At 41.1% G+C, this 25,039-nt stretch overlaps 2 protein-coding genes across 6 annotated transcripts in view; one reads left to right on the forward strand and one right to left on the reverse strand.

The window, feature by feature from the left end:
• The window catches only part of XRRA1 (X-ray radiation resistance associated 1), a 98,315-nt gene extending 88,482 nt beyond the window's left edge, over positions 1 to 9,833 (reverse strand). For 2 of the 5 annotated variants that reach the window (XM_058305949.2, XM_023585821.3), the window contains exons 1-3: positions 9,587 to 9,832; positions 6,924 to 6,979; positions 2,618 to 2,715 (exon numbers count right to left, since the gene is read on the reverse strand). In XM_058305949.2, coding sequence (XP_058161932.1) covers positions 2,618 to 2,715; positions 6,924 to 6,979; positions 9,587 to 9,664 — 232 coding nt within the window. In that variant the 5' untranslated portion in view covers positions 9,665 to 9,832. Of the gene's footprint in view, positions 1 to 2,617; positions 2,716 to 6,923; positions 6,980 to 8,985; positions 9,246 to 9,586 lie in introns of those variants that run through there. The other 3 variants (XM_058305950.2, XM_058305951.2, XM_071218266.1) reach the window with 3 other exon arrangements.
• The window catches only part of SPCS2 (signal peptidase complex subunit 2), a 34,807-nt gene continuing 19,077 nt past the window's right edge, over positions 9,310 to 25,039 (forward strand). The window contains exon 1 of the mRNA XM_058305952.2: positions 9,310 to 9,457. Coding sequence (XP_058161935.1) covers positions 9,344 to 9,457 — 114 coding nt within the window. The 5' untranslated portion in view covers positions 9,310 to 9,343. The remainder of the gene's footprint in view (positions 9,458 to 25,039) is intronic.

A 25,039-nucleotide genomic window follows, 5' to 3' on the forward strand; every position in this document is an offset into this window, starting at 1 on the left:
GTGCATGGGGCTCCCCTACGCGGGGGACACCCCTGCGTGGCACGGCACTCCTTGCACGCATCAGCACTGTGCGTGGCCCAGCTCATCACACGGGTCAGCAGGCCCTGGGTTTGAACCTTGGACGTCCCCATGTGGTAGGCGGAAGCCCTATCCATTGGGCCAAATCTGATTCCCTAATTTTCTTATTTTTAAAGAAGCTTTAGATTACATAAATGTTACATCAAAAATATAGGGGATTCCCATATACCCCCCACTTTCTCCCCCTCCCACACTTCCCCTCCTTAACAACATCCTTCATTAGTGTGGTACATTTGTTAGACTTGATGAACACATACTGAAGCATTGCTACTAACCATGCCCCTGACATTTTTTGAGCATTTCTTTACTTTCTGCCACCTCCAAGGTGTTCCAGGCTCAATTTGTATTTTCCTATCCCAGCCCTGGAAACAACCCTTTCTCCAAAGAGCCCTGATTCCTTTTACTGGAGGATGGTATTTAGGAGTCAAGATCTGGGTACAGGTATACTCTTCACCACCAAGGTGCAACTGCTTCTAGATCCTGAGTTGACTAGGAAATACATTTGTATGTAACACATGCAGATGCCTACATCTATATTTATTTCTGTACCTATCCATATCCCTCTGTCTCTCTGTCTTTCTCTGTCTCTCTCTGTGTATGTGTGTGTGTATGTGTGTTTGTGTGTGAGTGCATAAAAACATGAGTTCATACTAATACAAGCATTGGAGGATTCTAAACAGATAGGTGGTCAGGTTAGGCCTGTACTTGAAAAATTACATCTGTCTAGAGAAGGGGGGAGGACAGAGGATCTTCCAAAAGCCCATGTATGTGCAGTGACCAGCAAATCACATCATCTGGAGTAAATAAGGTGATTCTCCTTTACTTTCAAAGCAACAAATCCAATCTAGTGAACCTATACTTCTAGAGAGTGCTCCATCTATAGGGCTCTGCTCAGAGTTATGAACAGTATTGCCCCAAAGGAGTTTTTTTCCTTACACTTTTCATTTTTTGAATAATTTCAAACTTACAGGATAGTTGCAAAAATTACACAAAACCTAAGAGAACTTCAACATAACCCCTCCCAAATACCCAGATCCACCGATTTTAATATTTTGCCACATTTGCCATATCATTCTATCCATCTACCTATCTGTCTGTCTATCTGTCTATCTATCTATCTATACCTATCATCTATCTTTTTATCTATTTTCTGAATACTTGAGAGTAGGTTGTATGCATCATGCCTTGAACATATACTTCCATGTACATTTCATAAGAAGGATTTCACTTACGTAACCACCTGAAGTAAAGTTATCATGCCCAAGAAATTTAATATTGATATAAAACTTACATTCTATATACCAATTTTTTAATGTGTACCAATAATGTCCTTGTGAGCCTCCTCTCCTCTATTATTAGAGACCATTCAGAATCCCGTAGTGCATTTGTCATTGTCTCTTTAGTTGCTCTTGTTTTTAAATTGTGGAAATATATGTATATATATACCCCACACACACACATTTAACATAAACTTTCCCATTTCAACCATTGCCAAGTGTACCATTCAGTGGAATTAATCACATTCACAATGTTGTACTACCCTCACCACCATCCATTACCAGAACTTTCCCATCACCCCAGACAGAAACCCATACCCATTAAGCATAATTCCCCATTACCCCTGCCATCTTCCCCCGGTAACCTGTACTTTCCTTTCTCTCTCTGAGTTTGTATATTCTAGCTATTTCATATAATTGGAAACCATAGAATATCTGTCCCTTTGTGTCTGACTTACTTTACTCAACATGATTATCTTCAAGGTTCATTCATGTAGTGATATGTCTTAGAACTTCCAACATTTTTAAGACTGAGTGATATTCTGCCGCAAGGCTATACTGCATTCTCTTTATCGATTCCCCTGCTGACAGGCATTTGGGTGGCCTACACTTTTTGGCTATTGTGAATAGTGCAGCTATGAACATTGGTATACAAACACCTATCCGAGTCACTACCCAAAGAAGCTTTTAACTAAAAAAATACTTTAAAAACTACTTTGCAAAGCAATCCTTAAGTAGGAAGTTAAGCCATTTTATTTAGGAACTTGACAGAACATGAATATTCATCAAATAAGAGACACAGAGAGGAAGACACCTCACAAGAGAGGATGGGTACTGTGGGCTGGAGTAGTCAGACGTGGTTTACTGGAAGAAGTAGGAGAAGAGGTGGGCTTCGTGGAATGGAAAAGGTTTGGCTAACTGAAACGAGGGCAGGAACATTCTGGGTAAGTAAGCATCACAGAATAGGGTATAAATCAATGAATGGAGGTGTAGCAGAGGCTAAGGGCAGGGTGGACTTTGAATGAGAGAAAATGCCAGGTTAAGAGGTCCATAATGAGGAGTTACTGAACAGCGTGAACCTCATAGTTAGATGTGCCCTCTAGAAAGCTCGCTGAGGTTGCTGGGGAAGATGGACTGGAGGGGATAGCACAGGGTGGGGCAGGGAATAGCAGTGAAGGAACTGGAGAAGGAATGGATGTAGAGACTTTCTAAAGCATGAGCTGGGTGTGAGGGAAAATTTCCACTTTAAGAAGTCACCTGACCTTCCTCAGGCATCCGAAGCAGACTTTTAGCTGGAAAGCAGTTGTTCAGGTAAGGCTTCCCGTCATCCAGCTTGTAGATTCTCGAGGAAGTCATCTCTCTGAAAGCCAGGCCAGAAAAGCAAGGGGAACAGTGAGAAGGTGCGGTGGAGTTCTCTCTTGCAGCGCAGCTTGTAAGCCCACTGGGCGCTCTCCACCATACTCAGGAAGAGCACACTTGAGGCCCCTGAGTCCCACTGCCCTGCTTCAGAAATGGGCTGGCCATTTAAATGAGAGGAGACAAGGCTCTGGGTTTTTCCATTCAAATAAATCTCAAGTCAGTGGAACCCCAGAAGGAGCAACACGTGATGGCTCAGACAGATCTGGTTTGAATCCTGGCTCTGTCCTTCCTCACACTATACCTTGGCAAGCTACTCTACTCCCGAGTCTCATTTTCCTCACCTGTGAAATGGGGGTAATAATCCTACCTCAGTGCTTGCTAAAAGTTTTCTTGTTTTAACAGAGGTCAGAGGAGAAGTGGCTCAAATTTTAGGGAAGATGATATGCAAGTAATGAGATTTGAACTGGATAAATAGGATATGAGGGAGGAACTGAATCTGCTGAGAGAAGGATAAGCATTCTTAACGAAAAGGGCCACAGGACTGCAGGGATGATGGTGGGCACGTCCTTGCTGTAGTGAGGAGAAAATCTGAGCCAAGGAGGGGAAGGATGCATGTTGGGAGTCTTGGACAATAAGGCTGGATAGGAAGGATGACGTCTGCACCTCAAGGGCCCCCAGTGCTAGGCTAGGAGCTCAGAATTCACCCTGTAGGTGACTGAGAGCCATGGGTAGTTTCTGAGCTGGGAGGGAGGCGATCCAAGCTGAGCTTTAGAAATACTGTTTCTGACAAAAGGTAATACTAGATGAAAGTGGCTGGTAACTGGGATTCCAGTCAGCGACTACTGTAGCAACCCAGGGGGGTGAGCTGATGAGCGTCCACGTTAAGAACCTTAAGAATTAAAAGAAAAAAAAGGAAAGAAAGGAACAAGATCAACTGTAGGCTTACAGATTGAAGGTGTGGACAAATAAGAAGCTCCTGAAGGATTCAGAAAGGTATTTTAGAGAAGCAGAAGAATTTGGGGGTAGAGAGTGAGCAGTTAGCCCTCATATAAGCCCAGCGAAGAGAAAGCTGTAGGAAAGAAGGGAGATCAGCAAAGAAATCAGGTAAGGTGAGGACTGCAAGTAAGCTGTGAGGAAGGAAAAGGCCAGTTTCAGGGGGAAGGGTAGGGTTAAAGTCGGACATTGTACATGGAAGAGTGAATGGGAGGTGAGAAAGTGCAGAAAGTAAATGTATGTAAGTTTTTCAAGAATCTAGGCCATGAAGGGGAGGAGAAAAGCAAGGCAGTAGAGAGGAGGAAGGTAAAGTCAAGGGAGTCCTGCTGGGACTATAACAGGAGCAAAGATCTTGGAGTGAACACTGAAGGAATCTCTTTCTCTCTGTGTGCTGTGCTAACACAGCGTCAGCACTTACCTCCACCCTAGTCCCAGCCTTGGTAAAGAGTCACTACAGAGCCCGGGCTTTGGAATCACACTGCATAGGTTCAAATCCCACCTACACCAAATATTAACTGTGTGATCTTGGGCAACTTACTTGACTTTTGTATGCCTCTGCTTCTTACTCTATGAAATGTGGATAATAATTGTACCTGCTTCATAGGATTGTTTTGATGGTTAAATGGGAAAATGCTTGTGAAAATCTTAGAATGCTATTTGACACATGCTTAACCTCTGTTGATCATTTTTTATTATGATTACTAGCAGATTAGAAGGAGGCTTGACTACATCCACAGACTTAGAGGAAAGAGCCAGTAGAGGAGGAAAGGCTGAGGATGCAGGAGAGACATGGGTGGACCTACAGAGCCAGCCCTGAGGAAGCAGGAGGCAGTCCCCAGGGAAGGGTCACTCTCAGTGAAGAGGAGGAGGAGGAAGGGCTGGCTCCTTCAGGGACAGCTGTGATAGGGAAGAGATTTCAGATATCCTGAGTGTCTCATTCCCCTAACGCCTAACACTTTCCATTTCCTATCTGCTCTGAAGAAGTCCCCAGAGACTCACCAGTACCAATTTACAGTGAATCACAGGTTTCTTTAAGGGTGTGGGTGTGCCTATGTGTTCTGTGTATGCAAAAGCTGGGCATAGAATATGGTTCTGATTCTAGAATCTGACTCAGGCTTTCTGTATCAAACTATTCTTCTCTTCAAAGAGTGATATGCAAAAATAATTCCTCAAAAGCTGATACAATTACCCTCATCGTTTGTCACCCAAGGATTCTAAAGTTAAATAATTAGCTGTTTTAAAAACAAAACAAAACAAAACAAACCCTGTTTGCCATATTGCTGATGTCAAACCTCCCCAAACCCTACCTACTAGCAAGTAGTAGCACACTCCAATAGTTAAAGGAATCAGAGGGGTCACCTCAATGAGAGAAGAAAGCTGGAGACAGAAACTGGAAGGTGGGAATGGGAGTGTGTATGGGTGTGTCTGTCTGTGAGTGTGCATGTGCAGAAATGTAAGTCAGTATTGGCATATCTTCCCATTTTCCCAAGGCAAGTCTACTTGTTATGTGAACTCTGATTTCTTTTTTTAGTGTCAGCAATTAATTTATCTTTCAAAAACAACATGCAGCTGAAGAAAACACATCTGGTAACCAAACTCAACTCATAGGCTACCAGTGTGTTTTTCTGATTGATATTGTTTGATTTTCATTATGTGGAAATTAAACAGTAAGTTCCATTCACTGCAACAAACTCCCTTTACCGAGCTTTTCAAATTCAGTAACAAAAAGTTCCCTATTGTCTTGAAAATGCACAGTTTGGCACTGCCCCAGGCAAACTGGGCTTTATTAGACATGGATCTCTTTTATCCCATACATCTAATTGGTCACTGGGTCATGATAATTCTAGCTCAAAAATACTGTTCCAATGTTCTATTTTTCTCCATCTCTGTTGCTTTCATTAAATCTTTCATCCTCTCCCACCTAGAATCCTGCAACAGTCTTCTGATCGGGTTCCCACCAAGCATGAAGGTCAAATGCCTGAACCTGGACTGGAAGGCCCTTAGAGGCCTATGTCCTATAATCTTTTCAGCTAGTCAGCCCTGCCCATTCAGGTACACAGAATCATTTTCTACGTTCAAAATATACCACTCACATTCAGCCCTCCCTGCCTCTGTTTTTGGTGCTGCTTTGGCCTACAACATCCTTTCTCCTTGCCTGTTCACCTGGTTGATCTTATCCTTTAAGATTCAGCTCAAATGCCACCTCCTTTAGGAATAAATCTTTAATCAAGTAGCTAAGTTTCTTAAACTTTGAGCTCTTAGAAACTTGAAACTTCCCTTTAAAGGGAACCAGGCCATTCCCAAATCTGCTTCAGGACAGCTTCACACAACTTGGGGTAGCATAGGTTTGGGAACCTGCACATGGGACCCTGACATGGAAGGGTGGGAAGAGAGTAAAAGGAATAAGCAGTGTGAAGAGCTGGGATCTAGGCACCCTGACAAAACATATCATAGAGGTGACAAATATGAAAAGCAGAGTGGTAAAGTAGGCAGGGCAATACTTTTGGGACAGGAGACTTATGTTTGAGTCTAGTTTCTACCACTAAGCTGAGGAACCTTAGGGAAGCCTCTTTACTTCTGTGTGCCTCAGATTTCTTCATATATAATATGAGAATAAATGAGAACATATATCTGATCTCCCTGGTTAGACTGTAAGTTCCTCCAAGGGAAGGAGAAATTCAATGGTTTTCATCACTTTATTCCCAGCACCTAACACAGCATATGGCACATAAAGGAATTATAAATATCTTTGGAATGAATGAATAAATGTTCATATCTCCCTTGGACCAACATGGGGAAGTATGAATTTCCTGATCCCTGACCTTCCCCACAAAAGTTGCAGGAGTCTCCTACGGATTCCCATGACACTCTGTACTTTCCCTATCACTTGATTACAATTGTTTGCTTCCTTCACCATCTTACAACCTGCCACGAGTCTATGACTGCCTTATTCACTTATGCAACTCCAGTACCTAGCATAGAGCCTAGAACTCAAACATTTCTTGGGAAGATGAATATATAGATGAATGGATGTGGACAGATTTACATTTAGTCAATATGTCCTTCAGGAAATCTCTCTTGGGACCAACCAAGAGGTGAATGAATAAATGAATAAGTTAAAGCTGGCTGGGAAATGTTGGAGATGATGATTGTTGGAGAAGGCCCCAGTAACTCAGAGAGGATGGGGATCTGGCTTCGGGTCTGCATGGTACTTACTTGATCTTTGACTTCGGGAAAGTCCCCTTGACTTCTTTTTTTTTCTGTTTCTTCACCTGTAAAATAGATATCATACTCCTTCTTAGTCTGCCATTCAGAGTTTTTGAACTTTGTCATTAATTATATCCCACTGCAAAACTTCAGCTCCAAAATTTCTCTTCTGTGGGGCCTAGAAAAAAACACCACAGACTAAAGATTCCATACATAGATAGATGTTGAAGTAGAGATAGACAGTGACATAGATGGGAATGTGGTACAGAAGAAGAATTTTGTGACCATAGGGTAGGACTGGAGTACTTATGAAAGATGTGTAAAGCACAAATCAGAAAGAAAAGGATCACTTACATGGTCATTTATATAAAAATAAATTTCTGAAAGATAAAGATAGCAAAGATAAAGCTGAAAAGTAAAGGCTGGGAAAAGTTATGCTATGCATATAATACAAAGGGTGAATCAAACACAGGCTAATGGGGGGCATACAGATCTGGATACAAAGTAATCATAGAAATTCCAGTTCCCTATCAGAAATAATAGGCAAGAAGGTGTGGATTTACAGTGTATGGGCTAGGAAGGGCATACGACCCCCAGGTTACATCATCCAGGAAGTAACCCTAAGAGACTTGTGAACTTTATCTGTGTGGTAGGGGAAAAAAGTCCAAGTGCCAGATTTGAAGGCTGCCTGCAAGATTAACCTCAGCTAATGCCTATTTGATTGTAGTGCCTCCCAGTTCCATCAAAAACACACACACACACAGAGTAGTGCTTCTCATCTGCATACAATTGCTCATTCCATTCCTTTGGCCTATGACACTTCTGCCCTTCTTCTTGACTTGACTCATACACATAGCTTTCCTGTATCTTCCCTTCCTCTGATCAGCTCTTCTCTGTGCTACCATCTCAGGTCCACCTCTTAAAGGAGGCACTTTGCCACACTGCATTATAACAGCTTATTTCTTTCTCTGGTCCCTATACTCAGCGCCCCCCCCAACCCCAGGCTGTGAGCCCCTCCATGGCCAGGTCTTCCTTATTTCTTTATCCCCAGCACCCCAACCTTGGCTAGGTTCACTGAATAGGCTCACTGAGCATTTACTGAATTAAAGAGAATCCTAAAAAAAAAAAAAAAAATACCGTGGGAGCACTTCAGTCTGTGGAGAAAGAAGGAAGGATAAGGGAAGGTCTCAAAGAGCAGATGACATTAGAATGGGCCTTGAAAGATGAGAAGTTATAAAAGATGAACAACAACAAAAAGCTACAGGAGCATCTAATTGGAGTGGCCAGGGATAGCTTCCCAGAAGTGAAGAAATCTTATTTAATATTATTTGGTGGTAAATATTATCACACAAATGTTAGCCTCAGCAAGACAGGTATTTTGTCTAGGCTTTATTCAAGGATATAGCCCCTGGGACTAGAACTGTGCCGGCTACATGGTAAGTACTCAGTAAGTATTTTTTTCAATCATTTGGACACTCATGGGGATACAAAACAAGAGATGCAATGTAATAGAGCATAGTATACTACAATCCTATTATGTATTAATTCTAAGTCACTAGTGTATGAGTTCCACAATAGGGACCAGGTCTGTCTTGATCCCTACTGTATCTCTTAGCACAGTGTCTGGCAATATTGGTATTCAATATATATTTGTGGAAAAAATAAATGAAATTAAACAAGACCTACTATTACATCCTAAAACTGTAAAAGCACAGTGCAGAGGGGAAACACAATAGGTGTTGATGTTAGAAAAACCTGGCTTCAAAACCGGGCTCTGACACGTAACAGCCCTGGCTTTCTCATCTGGCAGGACTGAGACGAGACTAAATGAGACGACGGATATAAAAGCAAGTAGGACTTGCTCTGGCACATAGTACGTACTCAGCGAATGTGAGTTCTCAATATAATTAAAACATTACCAATAGCTAAGATAACAATCACTGGACAGAAAAATCGTTAAGTGCAATACAGGATTAGAGAAAAAAAGGACGAGCTCCCTCCCCTGAAAACTGCGTGTGCGGCGGGAGAGACCCTATCTAATCCTTCACGCAAACTGAGCTTCCAGCCACACCTGCCTCCGGCGTCGCTTCCGCCTCCGAGCCGTCCGCGGGGACGACGTCCCGGTCAGGCAGGATGCGCGCCTGCGAGCCTCCCGAGGATCTCGTAGCCGCTCCACGGTGGCGCCTGCCACTACTTTTCCTACCCCTTAGTTACCGCGACGCGGCAACTTGGCGTGCAGGCAGCAACCGGCGGCCGGAGCTTCTAACTACAAGTCCCAGCACGCCCCGCGGTCACATCCGCTTGCAGCCGCGTGTCAGCAAGCTCGGAACTACGAGTCCCGATGAACTCCGCGCGACGCGTCACGCCGTCAGCTGCAGCCAATCGACTTCAGACAAGTCGGAGGGGAGGGAGAGGCAGAGGCGGACAAGATGGCGGCGGCGGCGGCACAGGGCGGGAGAAGCGGTGGTGGCGGAGGCGGTAGTGGGGCTGGTTGTGGCCCCAGCAGCGGGACAGGCAGTAGCCGCAGTGGCTTGTTGGATAAGGTGAGGAGGCTTGGGGAGCCCACTCTCGCGTCCCCGCCCCCCTTTTCTTCGGTGGCCTCTCCGTGAGGGAGCCCTTGATTGGCCCGCCGTGGGAACCCGACGCACCCTGGTAACCCGCTCTCTCCATACCTCAAACTCAGGTCGTCTCTTTTTCTGGTGCTTCTCTCCTTCCGGAAAGCGTTCCTGGCCCTTTTCTCCGGCCACCATAGCTTCTTCGGATAATTTAATTATTCCCACATTTCAACGCGGCCATTGCTTTTCCCCGTGGTTCTGGGAGTTACTGTTGAATGTGCCCATTTCATCGACAGGAAAAACTGAGACCGGAAAGCCTGAAAGCAGCTGCACAAAGACAATATCCCCCCAAACTACCCTCTCTCCCACACCCCGCCCTTGCGCGTTGCTGCGGATCCAAAGCCGCCCCTTGTACTTTTGCTTACTGAACTTCCTAGGCGTTTAATCGCGATACCCCAAATACTGACATTATTCGAGTATTGACTTCCTCTACTGGGCTGTCAGGTATCCTTTAAGATTTGTCTTTTATCTTCACCTTCCCGTGCCCCCCCGTCTCAAGTTTGCCTCGTCCTTCCAGCCCCCATCCAATTTTATTGCGGTCCTAGATACAAGAGCTTTTAAAAAGAGAGAAAAAGGAAAACTCTGCTTCTGGGTTGGCTCTTCCTGCCTTTTGCATAGCCTCTTGGGAGAAACAGAATTGCACTGAAGTTTGGGTCCTAGTACAGGTTCTACCTCTAATTAGCTGTATGACTGTAAAATATACTTGCCTTCCCTATGTTTTATTTTATTTGTAAAGTGTTACGCCTAATGTCTTGAATAGACATTGGGATTTTTTTTACTTGAATTGAAAACCACTCAGGCTTCCCAGGTTCTTGACACATGGTAAATGCTTAAGAAATGAATACGTGATCTGGAGATGTTCAGATCCAGATTTTATTGCCCTTTTGGAAGTCATTGGTTTTGAATTATATGGCTCTCTCTTGACCTTTCTTTTTTTTTGTTTTAAAGATGTATTAATTTATCCCCCACTCCTGTCCCCCCGTTGTGTGCTCTCTGTATCCATTTGCTGTGTGTTCTTTGTCTGCTTGTTTTCTCTTTAGGCAGCACCAGGAACCAACCTGAGACCTTCCGGAGTGGGAGAGGAGCACTCAATCCCTTGCACTACCTCAGCATCATGGTCTGCTGTGTCTCTTTTTGTCTCTCCTCTGTGTCTGTCTTTGTTGCATCATCTTGGTGCACCAGCTCTGCACGGGCCAGCACTCCTGCGCGGTCCTGCACTGCACATGGGCCAGCTTTCTACTTGGGCCAGCTTTCTGCTTGGGCCAGCTCACTGTGTGGGCCAGCTTGCCTTCATCAGGAGGCCCGGGAAATCGAACCCTGGGTCTCCCATATGGTAGACAGTAGCCCAATTGCTCGAGCCACATCCCCTTCATTCTTGACCTTTCTTAAGAGACAGAAACATGTTCTGGTGGTTGGGATGGTGTTTTCATTTCCTCGTTAAATCAAATGAATGGTTTGGCTTGCAAGTGGAGATTTATTGCCTTATGGTTTTGAGGCGCCGAGAACTCCAAATCAGAGCATCATCATGGTAATGCTTTTTTCCCAAAGACTGGCATTCTGGGACTGGCTGCTGGTGATTCTTGGTCCTGGGCTTCTCTGTCATGTGCTAGTACACATGGTGGCCTCTGCTGACCTCTGTATTCTCTTCCTGTTCCCTTGACTGTCAGCTTTTGGCTGCTCCATCTGTAGCTTTTTTCTCTCTCTCTGACCTTCCCTAGAAGACCTTCAGTAATAGGATTAAGATCCATCCCAGTCCACACCTTATCTGAAGTAACTTCATTAAAAGGTCCTATATACAAGGGTTCACATTCACAGGGTTTTTGTTTTGTTTTGTTTTGTTTTTTGGGTAATTCCACACCACCACAGATAGTAAAATTGCTCCAAAACAAGTGAGTATTTGGAATCATTGAGGGCGTGTGCATACATAAATCCTGCCTTCTTGCTGGGTGAGCACCTCATAGTCCTGTATTTGTTCTCTCCCACTAACTGCTATTGCTGTTCTCTTCCCTTGGATCATAACCAGCAAGCATTATGCATGGCCATTCTTCTGTGGCAGTGATTACTGAAAAGTATGTGGCATGTTGTGTTTTTGAAAGGACCTGAATTTGGGGGTCATAAGATTGGCTTTGAAGTAGCTCTGCTAATTTCAAACTGTATGAAGACTGCCAAGGCAGCTAACCTTACTAAGCTTCCCTTTCTTCATCTGTAATATTTGGGTTGCTAGCATCTACATCACAGGGTTGTTGGGAGAATCAAATGAGATTGCATATGTAAATAGTCTCTGTAACCTGTAACATCCAATGCAAATGTGGGATGGTGAAGAATAAATCAAGAGTCCTATTGTCAACACTCAACTGAAGAGATGGGGCACACAAATACTAAATATATTTAAGGAAGTATATGGTATATGTCAAATGTGTACATTTTTCAAAAGTCCAGATGAGAGAGATGATGATCTCTGAGAATTAATAAGGATGAGGGCTCCAGGGGAAGGCCTTATGTCTGTCAGAGTAAAGTTGGGACTTCATTGTCAGAGAGAGGGGGAAGACATACCAGGTCAGGTCTCCTTGAGCAAAGGTATCCATGTAGTGATGATACTGATGTTTCTCAGGTAGAGCTGACTGGAAGATTCTCTGAGAAAACTGTAGTGATAGATAAAATAAGATTGGGGTTGGAGGGCATGGATTGCTAGATTAAGGAATAAGAAACTCTTGAAGGTTTTTGAGATTATGTAAGGTGGTTTTTGGAAAATTATTCACATGGTTTGGAGAGGTAGAAATTAGAAATTCTAGTAAGGCCATATCCATACTAGTGTATAGGATTTAGTAAAAAGAAAGACAAGTTTGAGGTCTAATGCAGCATGTTAAAAGCATGGATAAGTTTCTTAATATTACTGGGCCTAAATTTCCTTACATAAACCATGTGGATGCGCAAACGTATAGGTTTGTTGTAAGGATATATTGTATAATATTGATAAATGTTCTTGGTTAATGATTATATAAATAGATTGGCAAGGTGAAAAGAACCCCAACTTAAACAGTAGGAATAGGTTATGAGGCTTCACAAAGAAACACTTGGCAGAATTAACCCAAGAAGTAAGGGACTGAGGAGAAGGAAAAAAGTCAAGAGTTGTTAAGGGACTTTTTCTTTGAAAACTTCATTTCAGCCTTACTTTGAGCTTTCCCCCTCTGAATTCTTCTAACACTCATTCCACATAGGAATTAAGCAGTTTATTAATAAGACATACTGTCTTATAAGTGATCCACCAGTTTGAATTTGTCCAGTTTTTTGTGAGGAGTTCTTGTAGTTCTCCATAGTGATCAAAACAGAATAAACACTTGCAGAATTGAATTTAGTAGAGAAAAAACTTCAGATCTGCCACGTCCATCTTAAGAAACAGCTTTAATGGTTAGTGCCTGTCATTGCCTGAAAACAGAGTACTTTAGGAGAGAACATGGGGAAAAATGTTAACTCCCAGTGGAGCAGGATCTGAGTGAAGAGAGAGGCTTTTGCTCAGTGGGACTGAGAAACTATTATCTTTAGTATAGCCTCTTTATTTTGACTTGTCTTGGGGGGGAGGGTTTAAAATTTCCTGCAGCTATAGTTTAGTTTGCTATAAAGAAATATAATAAAAAGATGCAAATGTGTGTTTAGCTTTCCCTAAACTGATGTGAACATCTGCTCTTGTGAAACTGACTCTTTAGAACAAAGCAAATCTTGTTTCCTGATCTTAAAAATACGTATGCAAAAAGTCTCCCACCCTCTTATCTCAAAATAACTTAATTTAGTTATTTTACCTAAAATACATTAAAGCATTTTGTTCTCCATGACAGGGTATAAAAAGAAGCTGCTTGCTTATATTGTTTCAGCTATTAAAATTGATATATGGTATTAAACCAGGCTTTCCAGAAGCTGTATCCAGACCCTTCTAACCTCATACCTGGATTTCTGTCTCCTGACTGGGCTGTTAGCCTAATCTTAAAACAAAGCTTTCACATCTCGATAGTTGAGAATACAGGCTCTGGAATGAGAATACAGGCTTTAAAGCTATAAATCCTGGCTCTCCCTGTCCCTTATCAAATGTGTATTCTTGGGCAAGTTAATTAATCTCTTTGTATTTCCATTTCCTCATGTATAAAGTGGGGACAATAGTAGTATTTACTTATAAGGTGGTGTCTGGCGCGTTGTAAGCACTCAATAAAACAAATAACTAGCTACTGCTAACTAGCTGGTTATTCCTGACTTCATCTTCCTCAGATAAATTTTTTTCGTACATCAGACTCTATTGAGATATTAGTTAAAAAGTACAGATATCTGGACCCATCCCTGATCTGAATTAGATTTTCTGGAGGTGGAACTTGAAAATCTGCTTTTTACACACATGGATTTGCATTCATTCATTCATTTCTTCTACATTTTAACAGTAACTTCCACGTTGAGAATACTGTTTTGGATGACTTTTTAAGTCCCTTCCAGTTCTGACACTTTATGTTTGTTTTTCTTTTGTTAAACTTTTCTGCTTAATCAATTAGATAAAACATTTATCTAAAATGTTTAATGATGAGACCCTAGAGCTCATCTGTTCCAGCCTTCTCATTTTAAAGACATGGACACAGTCGAAGAGAGGATGATGAAGCAACTTACCCATGACCACACAGTGTGTTAGTAACAGTTCTAAAACTTGGCTTCCATAGTACTTAATCTAGTGCACTTAACGTTACATAGGACATTTCCTCCCACATCAGAGTGGGCCTTATGCTAACTGATGTAGTAGTGAGAAGAGCTTCTCGTTTGATGTTGAGGATCTAAGCTCAAGCTTTGACTTTGTCACCCACCAACCATATGTTCTTAGGTCATTTATCCCTTTTTTTCTCTCCTTGATAGTATCTTCACTTGCCACACTTCTTGGTGGCATGTTTGTACCCTGTTACCAAGCTCTGGCAAAGAAGATGAACAATTATGTCATTACCATAATTGTGTATGTGTGCGTGTATGTTTGTTTAAAGAACCAAGGACTTGCCTTTTTTTTTTTTTTTAATTAGAGAAGTTGTATATGAGAACACATAAAAAATGCAGTGTTCTCATATACCCCTGTGTTGTTGACACTTTGCATTAATTTGAGATCTTTGTTACAATTGAAAGACTGTTAAAACTATATTAACTACAGTTCATAATTTACATTAGGTATATTTTCCCCATATACCACCCTATTATTAACACCTTGTATCAGTGTCATACATTTGCTATGATTCATGAAGGAACATTCTTACACTTGTACTATTAACTATAATCCATCATCTAAAATAGGGTTCACAGTGTTATACAGTCCTATACTTTATCTTTTAATTTTTATTCTAGTAAAACATATATGATCTAAAATTTCCCTTTTTAACCATATTCACATATATAATTTAGTGCTGTTATTACACTCACAATAATGTGCTACCATCCCCACCTTTCCTTTCCAAAACTTTACAATCAACCTAAATAGAAATTCTGTGCAAATTAAGCATTAATTCCCCATTCTCTCTCTCTTTTTTTAAAGATTTATTTTATTTATTTCTCTCCCCTTCCTCCCCGCCCCCAAGTTGTCTGTTCTCTGTGTCCCATTTGCTGTGTGTTCTTATTTGTCTGCTTCTGTTTTGTCAGCAGCATGGGAATCTGTGTTTCTTTCTGTTGCGTCATCTTGTGTCAGCTCTTCGTGTGTGCAGCGCCATTCCTGGGCAGGCTGAACTTTCTTTCGCACTGGGCAGCTCTCCTTACGGGGCGCACTCCTTGCACATGGGGCTCCCCTACGTGGGGGACACCCCTGCGTGGAGTGGCATGGCACTCCTTGCGCGCATCAGTACTACGAGTTGGCCAGCTCCACATGGGTCAAGGAGGCCCAGGGTTAGAGCCGCAGACCTCCCATGTGGTAGATGGACACCCTAACCATTGGGCCAAGTCTGCTTCCCCAACTCCCTATTCTCTACTCCCACTCCCTCCTCTAGAAACTTATAGTCTAACTCTGTGAGTTTGCTTATTTTAATTAGTTCATATCAGTAAAATCATACAATGTTTGTCCCTTTGTGTCTGGCTTATTTCATGCAACATAATGTTAAGATTCATCCATATTGTCACATGCATCAGGACTTCATTCCTTTTTACAACTGACTAACCCATTGCATGCATATACCATAGTTTGTTTATCCATTCATTGGTTAATGGACACTTGGGTTGCTTCCAAATTTTGGCAGTTGTGAAATAATGATTCCCAGTAACATTGGTGTGCAAATATCTGTTCGAGTCCCTACTTTCAATTCTTTTGGGCATATACCTACTAGCGGGATTGCTGGTTCTTGTGGTAATTCTTTACTTAGCTTCCTGAGGAACTACCAAACTGTCTTCAACAACCGGCTACACCATTTTACATTGCCATCAGCAATGAATGAGTGTTTCTCTTTCTCTATATCTTCTCTAACACTTCTATTTTCTGTTGTTGTTGTTGTTGTTTTAAATAGTATCCATGCCAATGGGTGTGAAATAATATTGCATTGAGGTTTTGATTTCCATTTCCCTAGTAGCTAGAGTGTCTTTTCATGTGCTTTTTAGCCATTTGTATATCCTCTTTGGAAAAATGTCTATTCAAGTATTTTGCCCATTTTAAAAAATTGGGTTGTCTTCTTATTGTTGAATTGTAGGATTTCTTTATATATTCTGAATATTAAACCCTTAATGGGTTATTTTCAGATATTTTCTCCTATTGTGTAGGTTGTCTTTTCACTTTTGTGACAGTGCTGTGATGCACAAAAGATTTAATTTTGAGGAGGTCTTGTTTATCTATTTTTTCTTTTGTTGCTTGTGCTTTGGGTGTAAAGTCTAAGAAATCATTGAAGAACCCTGGCTTTTTAACACTGTTTTGCAAACTGAACTCTTATAGGGTCTCAAAACTCATTACTTTTGACTTTGAATCTGAAAACTTTTGTGTGTCAATGGATGCTATCAAAAGTGAAAAGACAGCCCACAAAATGGGAGCATATATTTGTAAATTATTTTGTAAGGATCTAGTATCTAGAATAACAACTCAATAATTTAAAAAACCCATATAAATCAATTTTAAAAAGGACAAAGGATTTGAATAGACATTTCTCTATAGAAGGGTATACAAATAGCCAATAAGTACATGAAGGGATGCTCAACATCATTAGTTGTCAGGGAAGTGCAAATCACAACCACATTGAGATACCACTTCATACTCATTGGGATGCCAATAATAATAATTAATGAAAATAACAGGGGTTGGCAAGGTTGTAGAGAAATTGGAGCCCTCCATGTTATTGGAGAGAATGAAAACAGTGCTGCTGCTTTGTGCTTTGGAAGACAGTTTATCCCAGTAATACCACTCCTGGATATATACCCCAAAGAATTGAAACATGTTAATAGGAATGTTCACAGCAGCATTATTCATAAATAGCAAAAAAATGGAAACAATTTGAGTGATCATCAACTGATGAATGTTTAAATGAAATGTGGTATGTCATCACAAGGATCAAAGTACTGACACATGCTATAACATGGATGACTTAAAAACATGCTAAATGAAACAAACCAGATATAAAAGACCACAGATTGTTTATGTGAAATGTCCAGAATAGGCAAATCCATAGAGACCAAAAGTAGATCAGAGCTATCAGAGCTTACCAGGGCCTCAGTGGGAAGGCGGGAGGGGGGGTGACGGGGGTGGCATGGGAAGTGACTGCTAACGGGTGTGGATGGAGTTTCTTTTTGGGATGATGAAAATGTACTCAAATTAGATAGCGGTGATGGTTGCACAGCCTTGTGAATATAGTAAAAAACCACTGAATTATACATTTTAAATAGGTGAATTTTTTCCTAAAGATTGATTGATTTATTCCCCTTGCCCACCTTTGTTGTTTGTGCTCGCTGTCTGCTCTCCGTGTCCATTCACTTGTGCTCTCTGTGTCTGCTCACCTTCTCTTTAGGGGGCACTGGTAACCGAACCTGGGACCTCCTGTTTGGGAGCGGTCCCAATCGCTTCAATCACCTCTTCTCCCTGCTTTGTTGCCTCTCTTATTGTGTTTCTTCTTTGTGTCTCCTTGTAATGTCGGTGCACTGCGCCACCTTGCTGTCTTGCTCACCTTCTTCAGAAGACACCAGGAACCAAACGGGCCTCCCATGTAGTATGCAGGAGCCCAGTTGCTTGAACCAATCTGCTTCCCTTAATTTTATGGAATGAATTATATTTCAATGAGAAACATTGTTTTTGTCTTTACATTTATCAAGTAGCCCTTAAAGCTTCAAATTATTTGATTTTTTAAAAATTATTTCACTGTTCAACATAATGATATCACAGATGCTAAATATCTTTTAAAAGACTCACTGAAAAAACCTCCGTCTATCCAGTTCTCTCTTCTAGTTATTGCCTGCTCTGTGCTCTGACTTTCATCTTGTCAAATCTCAGTAGTAGTTTTTCATATTACGTGACCTTTCATTAGTATTTTTTTCTTTTTTAAGATTTCTTTATTTCTTTCTTTCTCTCCCCATCCGACCCCCACCCTGGTTGTCTGTTCTCTGTGTCTATTTGCCACGTCTTCTTTGTCCGTTTCTGTTGTTGTCAGCAGCACGGGAATCTGTGTTTCTTTTTGTTGTGTCATCTTGTTGCGTCAGCTCTCCGTCTGTGCGGCACCATTCTTAGGCAGGCTGCACTTTTTTTTGCGGTGGGCGGCTCTCCTCCCGGGGCGCACTCCTTGCGCGTGGGGCTCCCCTATGCGGGAGACACCCCTGCGTGGCAGGGCACTCCTTGCGCGCATCAGCGCTGTGCATGAGCTAGCTCCACATGGGTCAAGGAGGCCCGGGGTTTGAACCGCGGACTTCCCATGTGGTAGACGGACACCCTAACCACTGGGCCAAGTCCACCGCCTGCTTTCATTAGTATTTCACTCATTGCTCACTGCTTTCTTCTTGAAGTTTATCCTTTACTTGGCTTTTAGGACATTACTCTCCCCTAATTTTCCTCCTTCACTGATTTCTCTGTCTCCTGTTTTTTTGTGTGTGTCTTTTTTGTTGTTGCTGTTTATTGTTTTGTTCCTCACCTGTAAATATTGGCAAATCCCTAAACCCCTGAACTCATCCTTGGCCCTTCCTCTATCTACACTCATCCCAAGATGATATCCAGTGTCATGGCTTAAATACCATCTATACTATGATTACTTCCACATTTATGTTTCTACCTTGAATCTCTCCCCTGAGCTTCAGGCTTATATATCCAACTGCCTACTTGCCATTTACACTTATATGTGTAATAGGTATGTCAGACTTAGCTAGAATCAATATTTTAATTTCTATCCTCCTCTCAAAATGCTTCTCTCCCTATCTTATTCATTTCAGTAAATGACATCTCCATTCATCCAATTTATTGGACCAAAAACCTAGAGTTATCCTTGGTTCTCTTTATCTCATATTCTACATTTAGCCCTTCTTCTTAGCTGTACACTCTGAATCTGACCACTCTTACCTGGACAACCACCGTAGCCCTCCCATCTGTTCTTCCAGCTTCCATGCTTGGTCCTCTTACATTCCGTTCTCCCTATAGCAGCTATACTGATCTTTTTAAAAACATAAATCAGACCACTCACTCTTGATGAAACCTGGGTGATTGTGAGTCAACAGTTCAGTTATATTTTAGAAAATGTTCACTGCTGGTATTTAGTAGGATTGATGATTTCTTTATACTGAGATGTGCTGGTGGGAAAAGCAGACTTTGAGTGATGGATCGTTACTAATTGATAAGGTAACTCAAGTTGTTTTCACTTTGAGCCATTTCAGCCTTAGAGCTCACACATATTAGGATCAGTGATGGGATTTTTAAACTATGGATCCAGTGACCCCCATCTGGCCCCAAATAGCTCAGCTGGGTAGCCTTCTGGGATCATGGGACCAGTCTCGTGTAGAAGTAACTGATCACTGCTAACACATAGGTTAGCTTATGGCAGAGCAGAGAAGGCAATGGAGAACCTAAGAATCAGTTTCTCTGGTGTTGCCATGAATGTGCGTGCTCATAATTTAATTAGTACATAGTAATTTCTAACCTCCAACTAATTCTATTGATAAATGCAGCCAGTAATTTCCTTTGTAATATTTCTCGGTCGTTTTTATGAAAAATAGATTGAAATAGAAGATTATGCATGGTGCTTGGAGCTATAATTTCTTTTTTTTTAAAGATTTCCTTTTTATTTATTTCTCTCCCCTTCCCCTGCCCCCCGCCCCAGTTTTCTGCTCTCTGTGTCCACTCACTGTATGTTCTTCTGTGTCTGCTTGTATTCTTGTCAGCGGCAGCAGGAATATCTCTCTTTTTTTGTAAGATATATTTTTTATTTATTTCTCTCCCCTTCCCCACCCTCCCCCCAGTTGTCTGCTCTCTGTGTCCATTCGCTGTGTGTTCTTCTGTGTCCACTTGTGTCAGTGGCACCCAGAATCTGTGTCATTTTGTTGTGTCACCTTGCTGCATCAGCTCTCCGTGTGTGCGGCCCCATTCTTGGGCAGGTTGCACTTTTTTTGCACTGGGTGGCTCTCCTTACGGGGCGCACTCCTTGCGTGTGGGACTCCCCTATGCGGGGGGCACCCCTGTGTGGCACAGCACTCCTTGCACGCATCAGCTCTGCACGTGGGCCAGCTCACCACACGGGTCAGGAGGCCCTGGGTTTGAACTCTGGACCTCCCATGTGGTAGGTAGGTGCTCTATCCATTAAGCCAAGTCTGCTTTCCGCTGTGATTTCTCTTTGACATATCATGGTATATCTAATTTAGGATCTAAATTAGGTGACTGCACTTCCCAAGATTGAACCCATCCAGATTGAAATAGACTCCAAGCTCCCTTAAAAAAGATGACATTCACAGAATGCTGAATATGTTTGAACATATTGAGAGGAAATTTAAACTATTGGGGGAGAATTTGAGGATAAATTTGGGATAAATATATTGTGTGGCAGCCTGTCCCTCCCTCCCCCCAGGGGAAAAAAAGTAACTCCAAGGAAAACAAAAATTATGCAGGAAGGGAAATATGATTCTAATATACCACATGATTCATCTGTGAATAGCACTTATAGTCTTATGTCAACACTAAATAATGATCTAATTGAAAATAAGATAGTATAATACCAAGCCAATATAGATATACTATAATTGGATTAGAAAAATGGGGTTGGGGATAAATGTGTATGAGGAAGGGGATGAAATAGCTAAATTCCATCTTTCATAGTAAGAAGTAAATAGTTATAATGCCAGAAACCGAAAAACATAATCCTTCATCTAAGTAGCAATTAAAGCAGTTTTTAGAGATGCAGAGGTAAAGGAGGTGAAAGTAGTTAACTTTGGGGAGTGGGAAATAGCATGGCAAGGATCTTAAGGGGAAGCAAGGGATTGTTGTTTTTTAAAATAATTTTTGGAGCTCTTTTACTCTCTAAATTAAGTACACATATGACTTTGGTACAAAAAATAAGTAAATAATGTGACTGTTGATTGTGTCCAATATGCATGTATCTATAATATGCAGGAGGAAATGAAGGGAAGAGGAATTGTGTCTACAGTTACAGCATCTGATGTATTAATATGTTTTAATTGGCAATACTGCCAATTTCAGGGATCCCCAAGACCACCACAGGTTTGGTGATTTGCTATAAGAACTCACAGGACTTACGGCTCAGGATACAAAGCAAAATCAGCAAAGGGAAAAGGCACATTGGGTGAAGTCCAGAGGAAACCAAGTACAAGATTTCATAAGTCCTCTCCAGTGGAGTCCCACAGGACCTGCTAAATTCCTCTAGCAACTAGTTGTGGCAATGCCTGTGAAGTGTTGTCTACCAGGGAAGCTCTTTAGAGACTCAGATCCCAAGATTGTTATTGGGGGCTGGCAAAGTAGGCATCTCTGCCTGGCACATGCCAAAATCCAGACTCTTGGAAGGAAGATAGGTGTTCAGAATAAGTAACATTGTTTATACACTGTTTAGGTGCAACAAGCCATTCTTGTCATCACTTAGGAAAAGTTTTATATCAGTGGAGGGAAATCTTAACCAGCCAACTTTCCAGCTCCTGCTGAGGGCCAACCTTGCAAGCAGGCTTTTCTAAGGATAGCATTCTCAGTCCTCAGGCCTCTGTATGTATTCTTTGCATACTGCTTATTTATTTATTTATAATTTACCCTGGGGTTTTCTAGGTGAGGTCCCACATAAAAGAAATCAACATTTGCCTTGTCTTTTTTTATTGCTACAAAAGCAGCTTGCACTTAAGGTTGAGGAAAACAAGAACGAGGGGCAAAAACTAGCTTCTGAAACACTCTGTAAAGCAGCAGGAGAGAACATGAGGAGTAGCATACATTTTAGTTGATGAGCAGTTTTTGAGAATGAAAGGAACTGATCAGGAAAATAAGTACCAGTGCCCAAATATTTCTCTGTACTAAGGCAGCGATAACTATTTGTTTTGAAATGGGCTAAGGTTTGTTCATGCACATAAATTGTGTGATGCTACCATTTTTTCAGATATCAAATCATAAACTTTCTTGTGATTCACATAATTTAATGGAAATGTTCCTGTTCCACTTCCTGAAGGTTGCTTTTAGGTACAAGCCTGTGGAGTTAGAGATGAGACTGTTTCAACGCATGCTGTAATGGCTGTTTCTGCATTTTATCCACGACAATTGCCAAGAAATTATTCTCTGTGAATTATAGAGGCAAGTTTCTTTTCTGTGATGCACTGCAGGCATTGATATGTGACTGGGTTTCTATGAGAATATGGTTTTTCTTTTTGGAATGACCTGAAATTTTAAATGTTTTTCTTCTGACTTTATTTCACAAATAATTCAAATTCTCTTGTGTGTTCTGGCTGTACAAGTTTTTTCTTTTCCTTGTTATCAAAATAGCATTATTTGAGTCTAAGTGAGCTGTTTAGTTAGAAAGCCTATTAATTTCTTCTTCAATTTGTATTTTTAGAATTAGGTGTCATGTTTGATTGGTAGGCTGACATGCTGTGAGAATCATTATTATGATTGATTTTTTTCAGATTTATTTAATTTCTCTCCCCTTCCCTGTTCCCCCTCCCCCAGTTGTCTGCTCTCTGTGTCCATTCACTGCATGCTCTTCTGTGTCCACCTGTATTGTCAGCGGCACCCGGAATCTGTGTCTCTTTTTGTTGCATCTTCTTGCTGCATCAGCTCTCTGCGTGTGCTGCACCATTCCTGGGCAGACTGCACTTTTTTTTTTGCACTGGGCAGCTCTCCCTATGGGGTGCACTCCTTGTGTGGGGGGCTCCCCTACGCAGGGGACACCCCTGCATGGCAGGGCACTCCTTGCGTGCATTAGCACTGCATGTGGACCACCTCATCTGGACCTCCCATGTGGTAGGCGGACACCCTATACATTGGGCCAAATCCGCTTCCCTAATTTTTTTCAAAAAAAGATATTTTTATAAGGTACTGGAGGAGAAAACTGGATTGACCTACTCCCTTGAAGTATGACTGTTGTATTTCACGTATTTTTCCAACAAACTTCACAGAGTAGTTATTTGTATTTTGTGTTACAGTGTATAGAATCACTTTTTAAAAAAAAGAATCACTTGGTTAAGTTTCTCTATTCCTTTAAAATCTTCTGAATTAATATTTTTTGCTCATCTTGTTTCTTTATTTTTTGGATAGCAGTATCTCTGAACTTGTGCTCAATCAGAAAAATAAATATGAGGATCTCTTTTCTCGCTTTCAGTAATCAGTTCTAATGTTAAATGATTTTGGATTACCTGCTGGTTTGTAATTTTGTGAAATATAGTGTTTGTTCACTTGGTCTAAAAAAAAAATCAAGAATAGGCCATTGTGAACTGTAAAAGACAAGTTTATTGAATTTTTTGTAGTACCCTGTTCCATTTAAGTTATATTCACTTAATCACCTGCTTTTGAGAAAACTTTTAACTATGTATTCCATTCACATGGTTAAAAATTAAGAAGGCATACAGTGATGAGTAAAAGAAGCCAGACACAAAATGACAAATATTGTATGATTTCACTGGTATGAAATACTTAGAATAAACAAATTTATAGAGCCAGAAACTAGAATACAGGTTACTAGGCACCTGGGTGGGGGTAGGGAATGGGGAGTTAATGCTTAATTGGTGCGGAGTTTTTGTTCAGGGTGATGGAAAAATTTTGATAATGGATGGTAGTGATGGTAGCACAGCATTATGAATTTAACACCACTGAGTTACATATTTGAATGTAGTTAAAAGGTGAAGTTTTAGCTTATGTATATATATGTTGCTTGAACAAAAATTTTTTAAAAAACCGTAGGGCTGTATAACACAGTGAGCCCTAATGTAAACTATGGACTATAATTAATAATATAATTATAATAATATTGTTCCATCAACTGTAAAAAATGTACCACACTAGTGTACAGTGATAAAAGGGGAAAGGGACAATGTATATGGGAGCTCAATTTTCTGCATGATTTTTTAATAAATTTGTAACTTAGGTAATTAAAAATAAAAAAAGTCACCTGTGCCCCTTTATGGGATATCTGGATGTATGATAGTTTTACTAGTATTCCCCCTGCATAAATGATGAGTTACTTTCAGTTTTTACACTGCTACAGTGAATAGCCTTGTATATATACATTTTTTTAAGATTACTTTATTCCTCCCCCCCCCCCCTTGTTGTTTACACTCACTGTCCTTTGTATCTGCTTATCTTCTTTTCAGGAGGCACCAGGATCCAAAACCCAGACCTCCCATGTGGGAGGGAGGTGCCCAATTGCTTGAGCCACCTCTCTTCCCTGCTAGTTGTGTGTCTTGTTATGTCTCCTCGTTGCATCATCTTGTTTCATCATCTTATTATCTTGCTTCCTTTCCTTTAAGGAGGCACTGGGAACCGAACTCAAGACCTCCCATGTGGTAGGCAGGTACCCAATTGCTTGAGTCACATCTACTTCCCTGTATGTGTTTTTAAAATTTTTGTTTTGGTAACACATATACAATGTAAAATTTCCCATTTTAACCACTATCAGGTGTATAGTTCAGAGGTATTAATTACATTGATTATGTTGTGCTACCATCACCATCCATTACCAAAATTTTTCTATCCCGAACAGAAACTCTATCCATTAAGCATTAACTCCCAATTTCCCTTCCACGATCACCCCTACCCCTTGTACCCTGTAATCTACTTTCTATTTCTGTGAATTTGTATTAATTCTAGTTATTTCATATAGGTGAGAAAATACAGTATTTGTGCTTTTGTGTTTTTTATTTCACTCACCTGATATTTTCAGGGTCCACCCATGTTGTAGCGTGTATCAGAACTTCATACATTTTATGGGTGAATACTTATCCATTGTATGTATACATTGTATGTATTACCTTATTTTGTTTATGGATTCATCTACTGATAAACACATGGCTTGTTTCCACCTTTTGTCTATTGTGAATAATGTTGTTGTGACCTTTGGTATATAGATAGCTGTCCCAGTCCGTGTT

Source organism: Dasypus novemcinctus, chromosome 10, assembly GCF_030445035.2.
Source record: "Dasypus novemcinctus isolate mDasNov1 chromosome 10, mDasNov1.1.hap2, whole genome shotgun sequence".
In the NCBI taxonomy this organism is placed as follows: Eukaryota; Metazoa; Chordata; class Mammalia; order Cingulata; family Dasypodidae; genus Dasypus; species Dasypus novemcinctus.